Below are 16,672 nucleotides of genomic sequence, written 5' to 3'. Positions count from 1 at the left end.
GGCCTCACACAAGCGCTCTCCGTGCCCTCTGTGGGCCTATTGCTCTTTCCATGCTGGCGCATCCTCTGCTCTGTTGCCAGATTAACGTCCCGAATTACAGCTTTGATCTCCTTCCTGCTCGGCACCCAAGTCTTGTCTGGGTCTCCTTCTCTTACAGAATGAAAGTCATGGATCTTAAGAGGTCACACACGCTGGCTCAGCCTTCCGTTAGGACTTTCATTTTTTCTTTTTATCCTCCCTATTCCTGGCATGCAGGAGGTGTCCACCAAATGCAGCAGTGTGGTCAACCCAGATAAAACTGTTGTTCCGTCATAGACATGCTGTGTACTTCCTTGCCTCTGTCCCTTTCTTGATTCTGTCACCCCTGCAGAACGCCTTCATCCTCCCATCTTTTCTTACCTGAATGTCTGGTTTAACAGCCACGCAGTCCACGCAAACATCCTAGATTCTCCACCGTGGAGAAGTAGCCTCTTCCACTCCTGTAGCTTTTCTGTGTCTCCTTGCAGAGCCATCCCGTACAGTTGCACAGTTGCTCACCACCCAACTCTAAGGGTACCCTTCACTTACTGTCCGTTCAGATGTCTCCCCGGGAGGTGTGCAGTTCCCAAACTTAGCAGTTGTGTGAGGTAGCCCCGTGTTCCGGCCCACCCATGTTCCAATGTTTATTTAGTTATCTGTGTCCTCTCTGTCTCTGTTTCTGCCAGCCTGATAGCTTCCCGAAGAGAGGAGAGTTCCGGTTCCTGAGTCACCTAAATCCCTGTTATGCCTTACTTGTACTTACTGCTTGACAGCTCTTTGTTGCATGTTTATTCATTCAACTCATTTTGGGTTTATGGATGGAGGAACTAATTGAAATTACTTCATTTGAAAAGTGATGTAAAGCAGTAGAGAAAATAAGTTCCCCGAGTTAACACTGGTAATGGTGGCCCCATCCACTCAGGGTGTTATAACAAAATACCACAGACAGGGTAGGGCTCATAGACAACAGATGTTGATTCCTCTCAGTCCTGGAGGCTGGGAATCCAGGGTCAGGCACCAGCGTGGTCTGGCTCTGGGGGGAGCCTGCCTTCCTGCTTTTCGGTTACAGGTTGCTGACTTCTGTCTGCATCCTATGATGGAAGGAGAGGGGGAGCTCTCTGGGGCCTCTTTTCTAAGGGCGCTAATCCCTTTCAGTGGGGCTCTACCCTCACCTGCTTTGGGAGTAGGGCCCAAAGGCCCCACATCTTGACACCTTCACCTTAGGGGCTAGGGTTTGACATAGGAATTTGAGCAGGCAGGGCACCAACATTCAGACCATACCAGGGGTTAACATACGTTGAAATCTTACACACCAGACACTTTGCTAAACACCTTATATATACATTATGCTGGGTCACGTGGTTGACTCAGTCAGTTAAGCATCCGACTTCAGCTCAGGTCACGATCTTGTGGTTCATGAGTTTGAACCCCGTGTCAGGCTCTGTGCTGACAGCTCAGAGCCTGGAGCTTGCTGCGGATTCTTCGTTTCCCTCTCTCTGCCCCTCCCCCACTCATTCTCTCTCCCTCTCTCTCTCTCTCTCTCTCTCTCTCTGTCTCAAAAATAAATAAACATTAAAAAAATTATATACATTATGTCACTTAGTCTGCACAGTGAGGTATTGTTTACTTACCATTACCATTCTTGATTTGGAGATGAATAGATTGATGCCTAGAAAGATGAAGTGATGTGCTTCTGGGCCTTCAGTTAGCAGTTCGTGAAGCCAGGGCTCCACTCCAGACATTCTGGAGCAGAGCCCCCAGCTCTGAAGCATTGATGTAGACTGCCATTGACTATTGTTACCATTCTTACGGTAAAGTTAATGGTGGCTTAGAAGGAGGGACATTGGCTTTCTTTTCCTGTTGCACAAGTGTTTGTTGAGCCCCTGTTATGTGCCAGGCTTTCTGCAGGGCACTGGAGATGGAGGTGAAAACATGGTTTCTGTCCTTGGGGGCCTCGTAGTAGAGAAAAGGAGCCACATGTTTGAGTAAGTATCGTAGTGCCGTGCTAGGAATGGTAGTCATGTTTTTCGTATGAGATGCCAGGTTAGCAGGAAAAAGGACGAGAGAGGGCTTATAGGAGGTGTCCTGGAGGAAATGACTTAAAAAGGGAAGTTTGAAGGATGAACAGGAATTCGTGGGACCTCTAAGTAGGGGCGAGTATTCCCTGGAGAGCAAGCTGCACATGGAGATACAGACGTGTGGACAGCGTGATCGTGTTGGAACGAATATATGTAGGTTGGTCTGTTTGGTATTGCCATTCAGTGTCGAAAATTATGCCGTTCCTCTATTGTGGATACAAATGTAAACTGACAGTTACAAAGGCTTACCTTTATCCATTCTGGATGCATAAGTCTCTGTTGTGGCTCCTGTGGGTGGGGGGGTGGCCGTGCCAACACTGAGGGCTAAATGGACCCATGTGTCTTCCCAGTGACTCTAATGAGCTGCCTCTCACTTAGCCTTCAGGCAAGTCACTGGCTGATAAACATGCCCCCGCCACTGGCACCAGTCCTCCACCTGGTAGCTTCTTATGGGGAAGCTTCTTAGGGCTTCCAGGGAATGTTGTAGGGCAGGTGTGCCCCTTCCCCTTGACTATAGGTAGTTTATGGGCAAATTTGCACTTTTCAGGCAATGGGTCCCCGTGGAGAAATTCTGCAGTGCTGATTGGGTCTTGTATTCATTTATTCAGTTTGTCACCCTTGAGCACCTGTTATGTAGATGGTGGGTTTGCCTTGGATAATAATTGCCTTTGGGTCCAAACTCATCCATTCAGCTCCATCTGGCTTTACCCCCCTCATCTTAAACTTGGTGCCTCCAATCCCAAACCCATCATCTTCCTCCAATATACCTTTCTTCTCCTATCCCCTGTCCTGGAGATACCACCACCAACCCAGGAACCTCAGTGTCCCCTTCTGCTTCTTTTTCTCCATTTCCCCCCATATCTAAGATCTCTTTTCCCAAAATCCCTCTAGATTCAGCTCCCTTATTGTTCTTCCCCAGACTCAGTCCTACTCAGATCCTCATTTCACATTCACCTAGTCCCGTCTTCCAAATGATGTGTCCACCTTGGTTCCCCTTATCTGTCCACTTTCCATCACCCATCCCTCCATTCAGTTCATTTATTGAACTCTTCCTGCATTCCATGCACAGAGCTACATCATAAGGTGATCCACTTGAACGTGACTGGCCCAATCCTTGACCTCCCTAAGCTCACAGTCATGTGAGGATCTAGACAGGTAAACAGGTGAGCAAAACCTAAGGGTGGGTACATGGCACTAAGATGGCTTTTCGTTGGGAAGGCCCCTGACCCAGTCATGGGTAGTCAGGGAAGGACTCTAGGAGAAAATGGTGGTAGACCTCAGAACTGAAGACTGGATAAGAGATAGATGCTGACTGGGCAGCGTGAATGGTGGGAGAGGAGAGGGCCAGACCATGAGATTTCCAACAGCAGCGATGGTGTGTCTTACCTTGTCCCCAGCATCCTGCTCATCTCCCGCTAAGTAGTAGGTGCTCAATAAGTAGTTATCAAAGGAGCAAATGCAAGAAGGTTTCTTACAGAGCAAACCAAATATGCAAAGGCCTAGGTGAAGACAGCGTGGGAGCATGGGAATCTGAGGGAGGGTCTAGAGCAGGGCTGGGGAGAGGCTGCACGGGGGGCCAAGAGCTGAAATCAGTCATGTTGCTACCACGCCTCACTGATGAAGTCTGGACTCTTTAACTGGGCGTTCACTGCACTGCTTCCTGCACTTTGTCTTCCTTTGCTCTGACCCTTGGGTCCCAGCTAACTGCTTGTCCCCACATACTCCTGGCATGCCCCTCGGCTCTGGCCATAGTCTCCTGTTACTCTCCTTGGATTGTGTCCCCCTCTCCCTTTGCTTCCTTTCAAACCCCTTTATCTTTTGAGGTATTGCTCCCCCAACTCTTCCTTGTACTCCTGAGCCAGTCAGAATTAGCCCTTCTTTTTCTTTACTCCCATAGAACATTGTGTTCTATTGTGGTTATCACCAACATTATGTTCCACCTTGTGTTTGTATTTAATTGTGGATCCCCCGTCCCTCTAAAGACTATGAGCTCCTTGAAGTCACGGGGACCAGGTCATTCTCCTTTAGATTTCCCAAAGGTGCGCATGAATGGTGTTACAATTTATGCTGCTGTTTTTACTAGCTCGATAGTATTTATGAGAGTAGTCCTCCTGGATTGAACTATGGCTTTGTGCCTGGTGCTTTCTCAAGAGAACATATCTGCTATTTATTGTCCTATCTGTGTTTATTATTGATATGCATCATATATTATACTTATCGACACAGTAGCCCGATAAGGAGATGTTTCTCAACGTTTTACAGAATGAAGCAGCAGCAGTGAAGAAATAGAAGTGACATGCTCAGAATCCCCACTAATAAATACCACAGTTGGGACTTGAACCCATTTCTGGTTGACTCCGGAAGCTTTTCCCATGTGTAATGCTAGTTTGTATTTTGGGTACTGCCTCAGTAATGGCTGGTTGATGGAGGTGGAACAAAGAAAAGCTGTAGGAATGTTAAGTGAGGGTAAGCTGATATTCAGTGATGGGAGCCCCCGGTGATGCCATCTTGGATGCCTAGGTTCCTTTTAGAGAGGAGCAAGCAGAAAACAGAACTCAGAATCTTTCCAGTTGCATTCAGCCAGTCCAGAGACCCTTCTCTGTCCATGTGCTTCTGAAACCAATGCAGATACCGTTTGACCAAATTGTTACATATGCTTAAGATTTCTGGAAACACAAATATGCTAGTAACAGGTATGGTGGTTGGCTTGGATGGAGCGTTACCAATGATTTTACCCTCTCTGAAATCCTGAGGTTGCGTGAGATGCCTTCTCTCCTTTTTAGCGCTGGGTTGGTAACGTGCCTGACTGACTTTCACAGCTGCTGTGAAATTGGTAAGCATGTGATTCTATGGCTGGAACTCTCCCTGCTGACCCGTCTTCTCCCCGCTTCCTACAGACGGAACCCTCTCCACTTCCACCTCATCGCCGACTCCATCGCAGAGCAGATCCTGGCGACGCTCTTCCAGACGTGGATGGTGCCCGCCGTACGTGTAGACTTCTACAATGCGGACGAGCTCAAGGTACAGGCGGGAGGGGAGAGGTGGCCCCCTCAGCTCCTCATGCTGGAAGCTTTTCCTGGTTGTGGTTCGGCAGACTGGCAGTGGAGGAAATCTCAGCTTTCAACTGGAAACATCCAGAGTATAATTAATGTTGTTTGCCACCTGCATCAGATTTGACTGCGGAAAGTATTAGAGCAACCACGTCCTCAGCACAGAATCCATGTTGGTCTGTGCGGTTCTGGCCACCAGGGCTTTCCTTAGAGGTGGAGGCCATTGGCCTGGTATACATCTGAAAGAAGTCCGTGGTGGCCGTTCTAGAGAATTCTGTTCCCCAGTGAGGTCAGTGCTGAACTCAGAGTCAGATGGGCCCGGGTTGTAATTCGTATGTTGTCATTTACTGGTCATAAGATAGAAAGCAAATAACTTAGACCTTTGCTTTGTCTGTTTCTCATCAGTGAAAAGGTGATTATAATATCGACCTCAATTGGATAATTAATAGGCAAAAATGAGAGAATATGTGTCAATGTGCTTTAAAAGATTATGCTGAATAAATAGCACAGACTGTGTTGGACTGGAGGGTTTCACCAGACGAGACTCATTTGGTCATGCCATTTCCTTGTTTAGAATCCATGTTGTGCCACGTTGTTGCATCAGGACTGAGATTCACGGTCTCATTAAGAAGTCCTGCTTCTGGCTCTTGACTCTTCTTCCAGTCCCATACTCCGCTCTAAGAAACCACCTCTGGTCCCTGCTGGCTCTCCTGTGTTGGAGCCTTTGCTGATGGTGTTCCTTCTATCTGGCCTGCCCTTGCACCTGCCTTTTCACAACTCCTCCTCACCCTGCAGGACGCTGCGGCATTGGCACCTCCTCCGAGAACCTTCCCTGACCTCTCCAGAAAAGAGGAAGATGTTCTCTATTCACGTGTCTGTCTACCGCTTTAGTTTAGAACCTTCTTAATGGGGGAGGGGGCGGGGAGCACGTCTTACTCCTTTCTAATTTCTAGTGCACAGTTGGTACCCTGTAATGCTTGTGGATTTAACAAATTGCTGTTGTTAGAGGAACATGTAACTTTGCAGAAATATGTTGATGTTCTATCTCCAGTCACCTTGGGAAGGACTAAACACCTAGGCATGAGGCAGATTCGAGCAAATTGCTTGTTCCAAACCTCATAAAGCCATTATCTTTTCATTTCGGAGCCATAACATTTTAAATAGATCACAGAGATGCCGGCCGGAGTTTCTGATTTTCCCATATTTCAGGCTCTGAGGTTGATCGAGATGTTCAGAATTTAGCATTTGGGGATTGTCGTGGTAATTTGTGTGCCATTCCAATCTATTCTGAGCTAAAATTGATTAACACTCTTAAAAGGGAAAAACAGAATTTAGCAAATTGCTGCTCTAATTAAGGTGAAAGCAAGCCTCTCTGTCTCCCAGGGTCTAAGCGCCAACACAGTGGGGAAAAGCAGCGGGAGGGGAGGCACAGTGCCTGGCTCTCACGGATGCTCCTGCCTCCTTCTTCGTTCTCCTTTTTGGGACTATCCTGTGCCATGTCCCATGTAAGCCTGTACACCCTACTCTTTAAGAAAACACAAAAGTAGATGAACAAAACCCCAGGTTCATATCCTCACTTGCCATTGAAGAACCATCTGATTTGGGTCCTGAGCCCTGGCTCCATCAGGGCCGGCCACCAAGTCAGACCCTGAACAAGATAATTCCTATGAAGGCCCAGCAGTGCCTGAAATGCAAGTTCTTGAAAATGCCCCATACACTCCCCTTTGCAGCCAAGGCAACATAGGATTAAAATACTCTGGAGTATATGGCCTGTTAGGAAACCTGTGGACCATTGGGAAACTGAAGGAGTAAGGCAAGGAGTATAGCAAGGGCTATAATCTCCTGGGGACGCAGGGCTTCCCTGAGGTCTTGAACGAGATGGGGGAAGGAGGGTTGGTGCTCTGACTCTCCTATGACCACTTTAATCCAGGTGGACCTGCTGTTTATTACTTTATATACTGGATTTTTATCCATTTGAATTGGTGATTCCATGGCTTAAAAAATAGGAATAAAAACAAAAAACAAAAACAATCTGATGTGTTCCAAAGGATGCTGCCTTCAGTGTCCTGTCCTCTAGTGTGACCTTTGCTCCCAGCTACACTGTGCAAGGTCCTGAACACCTGCATTTTATCTCCCTACCAGTTAGCACCCATCTCCCACCATCCTGTATCCCATGAGACTCTTGTCCGAATCCTGTAAGGACAATGGGTGTGAAACCATTTCGTACACATAATTTGGCCATAATTGATGATCACAGTAATAATGATTTATGCATAATCCAGCTCTGCAAACTCTAAACCATGATCTGCCTACTCCCTGCAGCCTGAGCATCTCTTGGCTGTAGCACCATTATCTGTCTGCTTAGCTGCACCCCCAGAACCAAGAGTTCGTCTTTGACAGCCCCTCTTCCTCACCGTGTGTCTGTCCACTCCACATCCTAGCTGGTCTCCCGTCTCCCCTGCCACCATCCCACTCTGAGCTCTTGTGACCTCTCCCTAACACAACCGCAGTCTCTGTCCAGAGTAGTCTTTTCCCCTCTGCTCTGCTCACTCCGCCTCCCCCAAATGTATTCTCCATCAGTAGCGTGAGTTGGATTTCCCAACGGCATGCCCAACCATGCCGTCCCCTTTCCTGTGGCTAAAACCTTCCATGGTTTCCCCGTGCTCCTAAGATCAAGACCACAGTCCTGAGTGGCATCTCCTTGGGCTTTCTGGCTCCTGCCTCCCTCCATTAGATCATCACGTCTGCTCTGCTCGTTCCCTCCCACCAGGGGGCCGCTGCACTGGTTATTTTTCTGTCTGTTAACCTCTGTCCCCCAGCCTGCCTCCTCTTTCCCATTGCTGGTTAATTCCGTGTTCTTTTGCTTAAGCTACATTTACATTGAGAAATCTTCCCTGCCTTCATAATCTCATAGGGGTTCCTTTGTTATAGGTTCTCATAGGGTCTCCTACATTTCTTCAGTAAACTCATCCCTGTGTGCTCTTTCCTGCCTTTGTGTAGTAAGCTGGTAAATGTCCTCTTCCCCAGATAGTTGGCTCCAAAGCGCCGAGATCACGTCTGCTTCTCATCACCCTGCTGTCTTCAGTGCCTAGTGTGATGCCTGGCCTATGAAAATATTTGCAAAATGATGATATACAATAAGCTCAGTGCTGGTTCCCAAGAGTAATAAAGCCATTAGAAAGGGGTTTCTTTATCACTGTCAGGGCTCACCACATTCGTGAGGCCCGTTGTGCCTTGGGCCATGGGCGGGCCGCCAGAAATTTGTCTACCAGTGACCCTGCAGTGGCATAAATAAGGCAGCTCCATCTGTGCAACCCCGTGTAAAGTCCCAAGAGCATCCCTGGGGACAGGTGAGTGTCTTTCCATGAATGCATTAAAACACCATCCATTACCTGATGTTAGCAAAGGGGGAAGAATAGGAAGGGAAGGGACGTGTGCTGTGTTCTGTAGTTGCGTTCAGGAAGCGTGTCAGATGGCACCCTCAGCAGACACACACGATGGCCTCTCCGATCTGGTGCCGAGAAATCGCTTTGTACAGCTGTTGGAAATGGCATTTCTCAGAAATACTCCTGCGGGCCCCTTATTATATCCGTTAGTGCCGGAGAATGGACTAAGAGGGAAGAGGAAATTTATGAGGGATTGGTGCATGATTAAAAATGAACTGTGGGAAATTCGCAGTGGACTGGTATGCTTCTCTCAGTAATGACCAATTAGTGTAGATTTGCAAATAGTGATCACTCAGCTTGCTTGTCTCTGTGGCCTGTGAAATGCTCATTGGTCTTCCTGATGTTTACAGGGCCCATTCATTTCCAGCCTCCAAGTCCCCATGTCAACAGGCTACCAGGACTGAGTGCGTCTTTGTGCCCCGATCTCCACTCAAGACATGCAGCTCCTTTCAACAGAGGAAAGAGGAGCAGGAGGCGGGGGGTTGGGGGGGGGGGGCTTATTTTTGTGTAGAGCTTTGTAGATGGCGGCATGCCGTCACTCACTCCTCGCAACAGCCCTGTGGGGTGGACTGAGAAGTTTTATTACCTCCATCTCACAGATAATTTATAAATTGAAGCACGGAGTTGAGGAGTATTTGCCTAAGATCAGGCATCTAATGAATGCCAAGGCTGCTGTTTAACTTTTCCCTTTCCAAATGAAATGAGATGAGATACGGGATTGTATAATTCAGTAGACTCGGAGGTGGAGCAGATCTGAAAAGGAGGAGAGAGGCATGGGCTGCAGCCGCTGCGGAATGAAATTGCCACTGTTGGGTTGCACTTGAACACAGAATTCTTGCTTTTGGTGCCTCTGGACCCCATAGCCTGCAGTATGACAGGTGTTATTGATGGGACACTTTGTTTCTTGTGTTTTGTGTGGTTCTTTCATAGAATGCTCAGAACTCTGTGGAACAGGTGCTATTATTACCCCCACTATGCAGACTAGGAACCTGAGGCTTAGGGAGGTTAACCCCAAGTCATGTATGCACCTCATACATGGCAGAGCCAGAATTAAAACTCAGAACTACCCAATTCCAAAACCTGTGCTCCCCGGTGTTGAATTTCCTTCTCTGTAGCCAACTTTTAAGCTGGGACCCTGTTATTGTGTCTGCACAGGGGTCCTCTAAGCTGTCAGTGGAGGTTTTTTTTCTGGTTGTTCCTGAAGAACAAATGTTAAGCATGACCCCTCTGTTAAAGACCTACTGGGGTGGGTGGGGGGGGCACCCGGGTGGCTCAGTCGGTTGAGCATCCGACTCTGGCTCAAGTCATGATCTCGCAGTTCATGTGTTCAAGCCCCGCATCGGACTCTGTGCTGACAGCTCAGAGCCTGGAGCCTGCTTCAGATTCTGTGTCTCCCTCTCTCTTTGCCCCTCCCCTGCTCATGCTCTGTGTCTCTCTCAAAAGTAAATAAAACCTTTAAAAAAATTCAAAAAAAAAAAAAAAAAAAAAGGCCTATCGGGACTGGAGCTTCCTGCTGAGGATAAAAAGACACCCCACCAACGATGCTGCTGAGGTTCGGGGCGGCCCTATCACTTGCACCCAAGGATTATTTTCTAAACGAAGTAGTCACTACCTTGGATGGTTTGCCTTAAATCAGCAATATATATCTTGTCAGTTTTCAGAGAAGACCTTACCTACATACCAGCTTTGATCTTGCCCCACTTGGCTCAGAAAGTCACCCCCATGCCATCAACTGGGGTGAGGATGATCCCGAGCTAGCAACGAGAAGCTTCTGGGGTAGGGGCTGTTTCATGATTCACCTGTCCAGTCAAGGGTCATGATTTATCTCCTTTTCTCTTAGGCCTGATGCCTGCTTGTTACCAACATCAGAAAGATTATGAAGTGGGATTCAGGATGATGGTTACAGAAAATATTGATGGCTGACTCTTAACAATCAGCTTCCTACATAGGAGATCTGCCAGTCTCCAAACAGCTGGTTGACTTGCTCTGTCACCCCAAAGCATGGAATCCATGCTTTTCTTGGAGCCACTTTTGACCAGGTTTTGTCCGAAAAGCTGGGCACAGAGATAAAAGTTACAGGCCTTACCCTCTTGGTTCTCACAGTCTAGTGGGGCAGGCACATGAGTTAACAGACAATGATATACACACTTGCATTTGGTCTTTATTAATGCTCAGGACCAATGAGGGAATCAAAAAGATAAAAGATTTCAGTACAGCACAAGGCGAATATTTCTAATAGAGTTTCTAAATATGGAACAAGGTCCTTTGGGAGGTAATGGTCTCTTATCTCTGGAAGTATTCAAAAGCAGAAGATTAATGACCATTTATATAGAATATTACAGAAGAAAGTGGAAGGTTATGCCCGATGAATGCCAAGTTCCTTCCTAATTAAGATTCTATGATTCTCAGAAGGGGACAGGCCCCGCTCATTAGGACACCCCATTATTTAAAGAAATATTTGCCTGTGTATAAAGTGAATTGTACAACTCACACAGAAAGATTCTTTTTAACGCAGATTATAATTTGTTGGTTGCTTACAATTTTCCATGTGTAATATTTAAAAGCCAGAGACTAGCATTCTGAATACATTTTCAGATGCATTTTAATCATCCACGTCCATCCTATGATCTCACCTTTGCTACACAAGGGCCAGAGGTCCATTGCTGGCCTTACGGAACCAACCCTTATATTCACAAACCACATGAATAATCCAGGGCTCAAGCAAGACAATAAAGAGAATGGGAAAATGGTAACTTTTCCATACCTGAACATAAGATTTAACCTCTGCCAGCCCTCCTATATAACATGAGACTCAAAGAGAGAGAAGGAACAAGAACAGATTTAAGAGGTTAATCATAGCCATTTTCAAATATATGAAAGGGAAAGGGAAAACATAGAATTTTTGAGTGCCCACAATGTGCCAAGCACTGTGCTTTCCATTACGAGACCTCATTTCCTGCATTTAATCTTCACCAATAAAGGGGAGCTAGAGGTAACAATCTTAAAAGACAATTAACCAATGTATGTTACTCTGGGTATTGCCATATTATTACAGAAGCCACGAAGACAATCCCAAAGATCACACATACCTTACTTCAATCCTTACTCTTCTGCAGGGCATCTTAGAGCAGATCATATCCTCCATGAGATACATCCCAGCATGTCTGTCTTTGCTCTGCAGGCAGAGTCTAACTGGAACCTGCTCCAGCCCCATGGGGTTATTTGGAGACTGCACGTGAAGTTCAACTATTGCCGAGTGCAGTCCCTTCGAACTACATCCCAGGTTCCACAGCCCAAATGTCCAGACTCAATTTGGGGAACAGACTGTGTTAGGAAGAATCACATGTGAGATCCTGGACAATTCTTAACCACCGCCACCCCCCCACCCCCCCCACCCCCCCGCCCAACCCTGGGCCTCATCTATCTAAAAACAGTAGCTATTTTTATTGGGCTTCTTTCTAACCCTGAAACCCTATGATTTCCAGTTTGCATGAGTGCCTCCTAAGTGAAAATGTCCATCATCTGGAAGCACATCTTCCTAGGAAACAGGTAGGGAAGTGTAGGTAGCAGTTTATCCACCCCCCGTGAGAAGAACAACGTAAGTTTGTCTCCCACCGGACAGCAGGGTGCGGTTATCTAAAGAGAACCTCTGCAGTACTCCACAAACACCAGCACAAAGGCAAACGCTTTTGTCACTTAAACATACCTTGTGACATTTTTGTGTAATACATGGTTTCCAAGTTGTTGCCTTCCTTGAATGTGCTGACTTTTGTCTCTGTCTTGTCCACCATTCTCTGTGGTCCTTCAGAATACAACAGTTGTGTCAGATCTATGTAGGTGACATGCCCCGTCAGGAGCTGTAATTGGCCTGGGCTCAGACCTAAACACATTCAAAGTAATTAAGTGTCCCTTTGCCTACCTTTTCCCCATCATGAGTGTCGATCCCTTCCCGTTTTCACTGCTGTCCTCTTCTCCTTTGTAATCCATTCCCCTGATAAAGAAGGAAATGCTTTCTTGTGCCTTATTCTACTGTGTCCTCAAGAATCCCATGCTGTGGAAACAGCACATGTTTTCTTGTGTTAATAAGGAATTTACCAAAGGACTAATCGGAGGCAGAACTGATGCCAGAATCTACTTCTTTGGCTTTGAATACAGTGCGCTTCCCTAGTACTAAAAAATTGTACCTATCCACAGCTTGAGTTAAAAAGCAACATCAGTGATTTCACAATGTGGTGACAGCGACGGATTTTGGAATATAAGCTGGCCCCAAACCAAACCAAAACAAAACAAAATAAAACCAGAGCTATTTGATGGGTGACAGGAATGGGCAGAGTGAACTGAGAATTAGGAAGTTAAGACATTATCCCAGTGAGAACATGACTCTTCTTCCAAATGTTTTGAAAGAATAAAAGGCTGGACTTGGGGAGTGAAATGTTAGACCCTCAGTGTTTCAGATGAGGTGTATTTTTTGACATGTTACCCTGAGACTGCGTGATGAAAAGTTAATGCAAATTAGGAACTCCAGGAACTTCAAGGCAAGGGTGGTGATGGGTGGTCCATCCATAGGATGATGAAATCCAAGAAAAATTCTCAAGAAGGGAGAAGAATTCTATGCACACAGATCAAAAAAAAGCCCCTACAATTCAGGCAAAATCAGCAACAAGTTGGCCACATCAGGGGACACCCTAGAAACATTATGAGTCATAAGGATTACAAAAAATACAAAAAAATTCTTCCTTTGAGAATAATAATAGCTCTCATTAATAAGAATTGATTATGTGCCAACACAGTAGTTTTACACACATATTATTATTTTATCCCCACAGTAAGCCTTGAGGTTCGTATAATTATTTTCACCCATTTCCAGGTGAGGAAATGGAATCTTCTGAAAGAGACTTGTTGAAATTACTCAGCATTGTCAGCCAGAATACGACTGGAATCTGGCTCTTGAGCAGTGCTGTCTGATAGAAATACAATGACAAATCATAGGTATAATTTCAAGTTTTCTGCTGGTCATATTTCCAAGGGCAAAATGAAACCAAGTGAAAGGGATTTTAATAGTAACATTTTACTTAATGCTCTATATCCAAAATATTACCATTTCAACATCAGTATTTTAAAAATTGCTAATGAGATATTTCATGTACTTTTTTCCATACGATCTTCAACAGTCGATGTGTATTTCACACATCTCAACCAGGACAGGCTGCATTTCAAGGGCTCAATGGCCACATACAACCGGTAGCTGTGGAGAAGCAGCAAAACCTGGTTTCTGAGGCTCCACCGTAACTCCAGGGCAAGGGGTAGAGAGAAACACATCTCTGAAGAGTAAAAGTTCTACATAAGCCTTTTTGCTGGGGTAATAAATGTTCTTAATAAAATGTCTACCACACTTTTTGAGCTAGAAAGACAGAGAGACCTCAGAACACCAGCCACGTTTGCTCACGTATAAAGACAACAGAAAAATGATATTCAGTGCAACAGCTCACAAAATACACACCACTGTGTACTTCTGGAGGAAGTGTCATCAGTAATTTGCCAGCCAACCAAAACAGTCATCAAAATGAATATTCGGGAATGAAGAGATCGCATTCTAAAGGGGCAGGCAGTGTGTACTGAAAGAAGTTACACATGGAATGATCTGTAAATAATTGTTTTAAGTCAGTTGCAAAGATGACTGCAAATGCCTGAAGTTGTTCTTTAAAACACACACACAAATAACCAGTTCGTTTGGTTGTTGTTCCCTCTTGGGCCTGTGTTGCCCGCCCCGCACCTCCCACCTCTGGCAACCGTCTATCTCGTCTATCTTCTCTGGATCTATGAGCTTGGGTTGTTTTTGTTTGTTTTGTTTTTGGTTTGGATTTCTTTTTGTTTGTTTGTTTTTGTTTTAAGATTCCCATGTAAGGGTGATTATATCTAATTGTTTTTCTCTGTCTTACTCATTTTACTTATCATAATCCCCTCAGGGGCCATCCATGTTGCCAGATAGTAAGATCTTATTTTTTATGGCCGAACGATACTCTTTTTCTCCTAATCCATCAGTGGACACTTAGGTTGCATCCGTGTCTTGGCTGTTGTAAATGATGTTGTACTGAATACTGAAGTCTGACCAGTCATTTTAAAACAGGTTGGGAGGTGCTGTTAGACTCAAAGCTGCTAAGTGTCTTGTGTTTTGTATAACTCAGGTGGTATTTTGTAACCCTTCTCTCTGATCATCGAGGAGAGACAAGATGTTTCTGAAAAACATCAAAGGTGACCACTGGTAAAGTTACAAATAGAATTAAAACTGAGTTGTTGGAGGTGAATATTGCAAGTGAAACAAAGTCTATATAAAGACTTTGTAGGTAGGGAGCAGAAAAAAATAATAATGATGCTGAGCATTAGATATCCGTATGCGGAAAAAATGAACCTTGACCCTCTTCATACCATATACAAAAACTAACTTGAAATGAATCTTACAGCTAAAGATAGGAACTAAAAACAATAGAACTGGTGGTAGGAAAAAAACGGAGGAGAAAATCTTAGAGACCTTAGACTAGGCAAAGATTTCTTAAGTGGAATCTGAAAAAAAGCGCAAACTAAAAGAAAAAAATATTGATAAATTGCAGTTCATCTAAACTGATAGTTTTTTTGTTCCGAGACATTAATAAGAAGATGACAAGCCACAGACTTGGAGAGAAAATTTGCAAAGCATGTGTCTGATGAAAGATGTGTATCTGGAATAAGTAGAGAACTCATACAACAGTAACAAGAAGACAAATGACCCAATTTAAAAACGGGCAGCATATTTTAAGAGACATCACTGAAGAAGACAGGGATAGCCAGCAAATCCCTAAAAAATGCTCAGCATCCTTAGTCACCAGGGAAATGCAAATTAAGGTCATCACAGGATACCACATCACACCCCCTGCAGTGGCTAAGATTAAAAAGACTGACAGTACAAAGTGTTGGTGAGAATGCGGAACAACGGGAACTGTTGCACTTAGCTGACGTGTAAAGTGGTACATCCACTTGGTAAAACAGTTTGTCAGTTTCGTGAGCCATGAGGCGTATGTTAACAACCCACCAGTACCACTCCTGGGTATTGATGCAAGAGAAATAAAAACGTGCGCACACAAAAATTTGTCTGTGATTATTCACGGCAGCTTTATTCATAGAATACACATGTCCATTAGCCAGAGGAAACAGTTGTGATATATCCATTTAATGGAATGTTACTCGGCATTGAATATGGTATATATGGCAATATGAGTAAATCTCAAAAGTAGTATGCTGAGTGAAAAAAAACAGACACAAAAGACTACACGTTATATGACTGCATTCGTACAAAATTCTCGAAAGCAAGACAGAAGTTACGAGGAGCCAAAGAGTAGGATCTTTTCAGGATCACCTGAAAAGGGGCTGAGGGGACACAGGGAGAGGGTGATAGAATTGTATAAAGCAATTGTGTGGTGGTTGCAGACTGTATACACTTGTTGAGTTTTTCGTTTCAAAGGGCTGATTATAACGCATGTAAATTTTTTCTCAAAGCTGAAAAATGATGCACAAGAATACTGTTCCAGAAGCAAAACCAACAAATATACAAGCATGAAACTTCTGTCATTGGAGAAAAACTCAGATGCTTGATTAGATAGCAGTATCTTAACCGTATGCTTACAATCTTAAAGAAACATACGTAAAATAAATCATAAAATTTTAAAATAAAATTTATATTAGGATGTCTCAGACATACGAAGAAAAATAGGGTACGAATATGTTAATTTCAGACCATCTCAAATATAAAGTATATTTAATTGAAATTAGTAATTTTAAGTTGACAAGTGTGATATCCATAAGAGGAGATAATAGCCAAGCTGTTTTCCAAGTAGAAAGCTTTCTAATAAACAAAGCAAAAACTGATAGAAATATAGGATATATCGGTAGAGTTTCAGCCACTAACAAGGCAAATCATATTGTTAATGACAAAGGCAGTTTTAAGAGTATAATCATTATGAGTAGATATCAAAGCTCATATCCATAAAATGGAATAGAAATGGATTTTTGTGTGTTTGTGAAAAAAATTACATAAATTGAGAGCATA

General features: G+C 44.6%; 1 protein-coding gene across 4 annotated transcripts in view; it reads left to right on the top strand.

The window, feature by feature from the left end:
* The window catches only part of LARGE1 (LARGE xylosyl- and glucuronyltransferase 1), a 538,054-nt gene that overhangs the window by 273,567 nt on the left and 247,815 nt on the right, over positions 1 to 16,672 (top strand). For all 4 annotated transcript variants that reach the window (XM_053226710.1, XM_027070898.2, XM_053226711.1 and 1 more), the window contains one exon: positions 4,994 to 5,117. In XM_053226710.1, coding sequence (XP_053082685.1) covers positions 4,994 to 5,117 — 124 coding nt within the window. The remainder of the gene's footprint in view (positions 1 to 4,993; positions 5,118 to 16,672) is intronic.

The sequence above is a fragment of the Acinonyx jubatus genome, chromosome B4, assembly GCF_027475565.1.
Source record: "Acinonyx jubatus isolate Ajub_Pintada_27869175 chromosome B4, VMU_Ajub_asm_v1.0, whole genome shotgun sequence".
Classification (NCBI taxonomy): domain Eukaryota; kingdom Metazoa; phylum Chordata; class Mammalia; order Carnivora; family Felidae; genus Acinonyx; species Acinonyx jubatus.
Note: the sequence above shows the minus strand (reverse complement) of the source record. Positions and strands in the feature narration are given on the sequence as shown.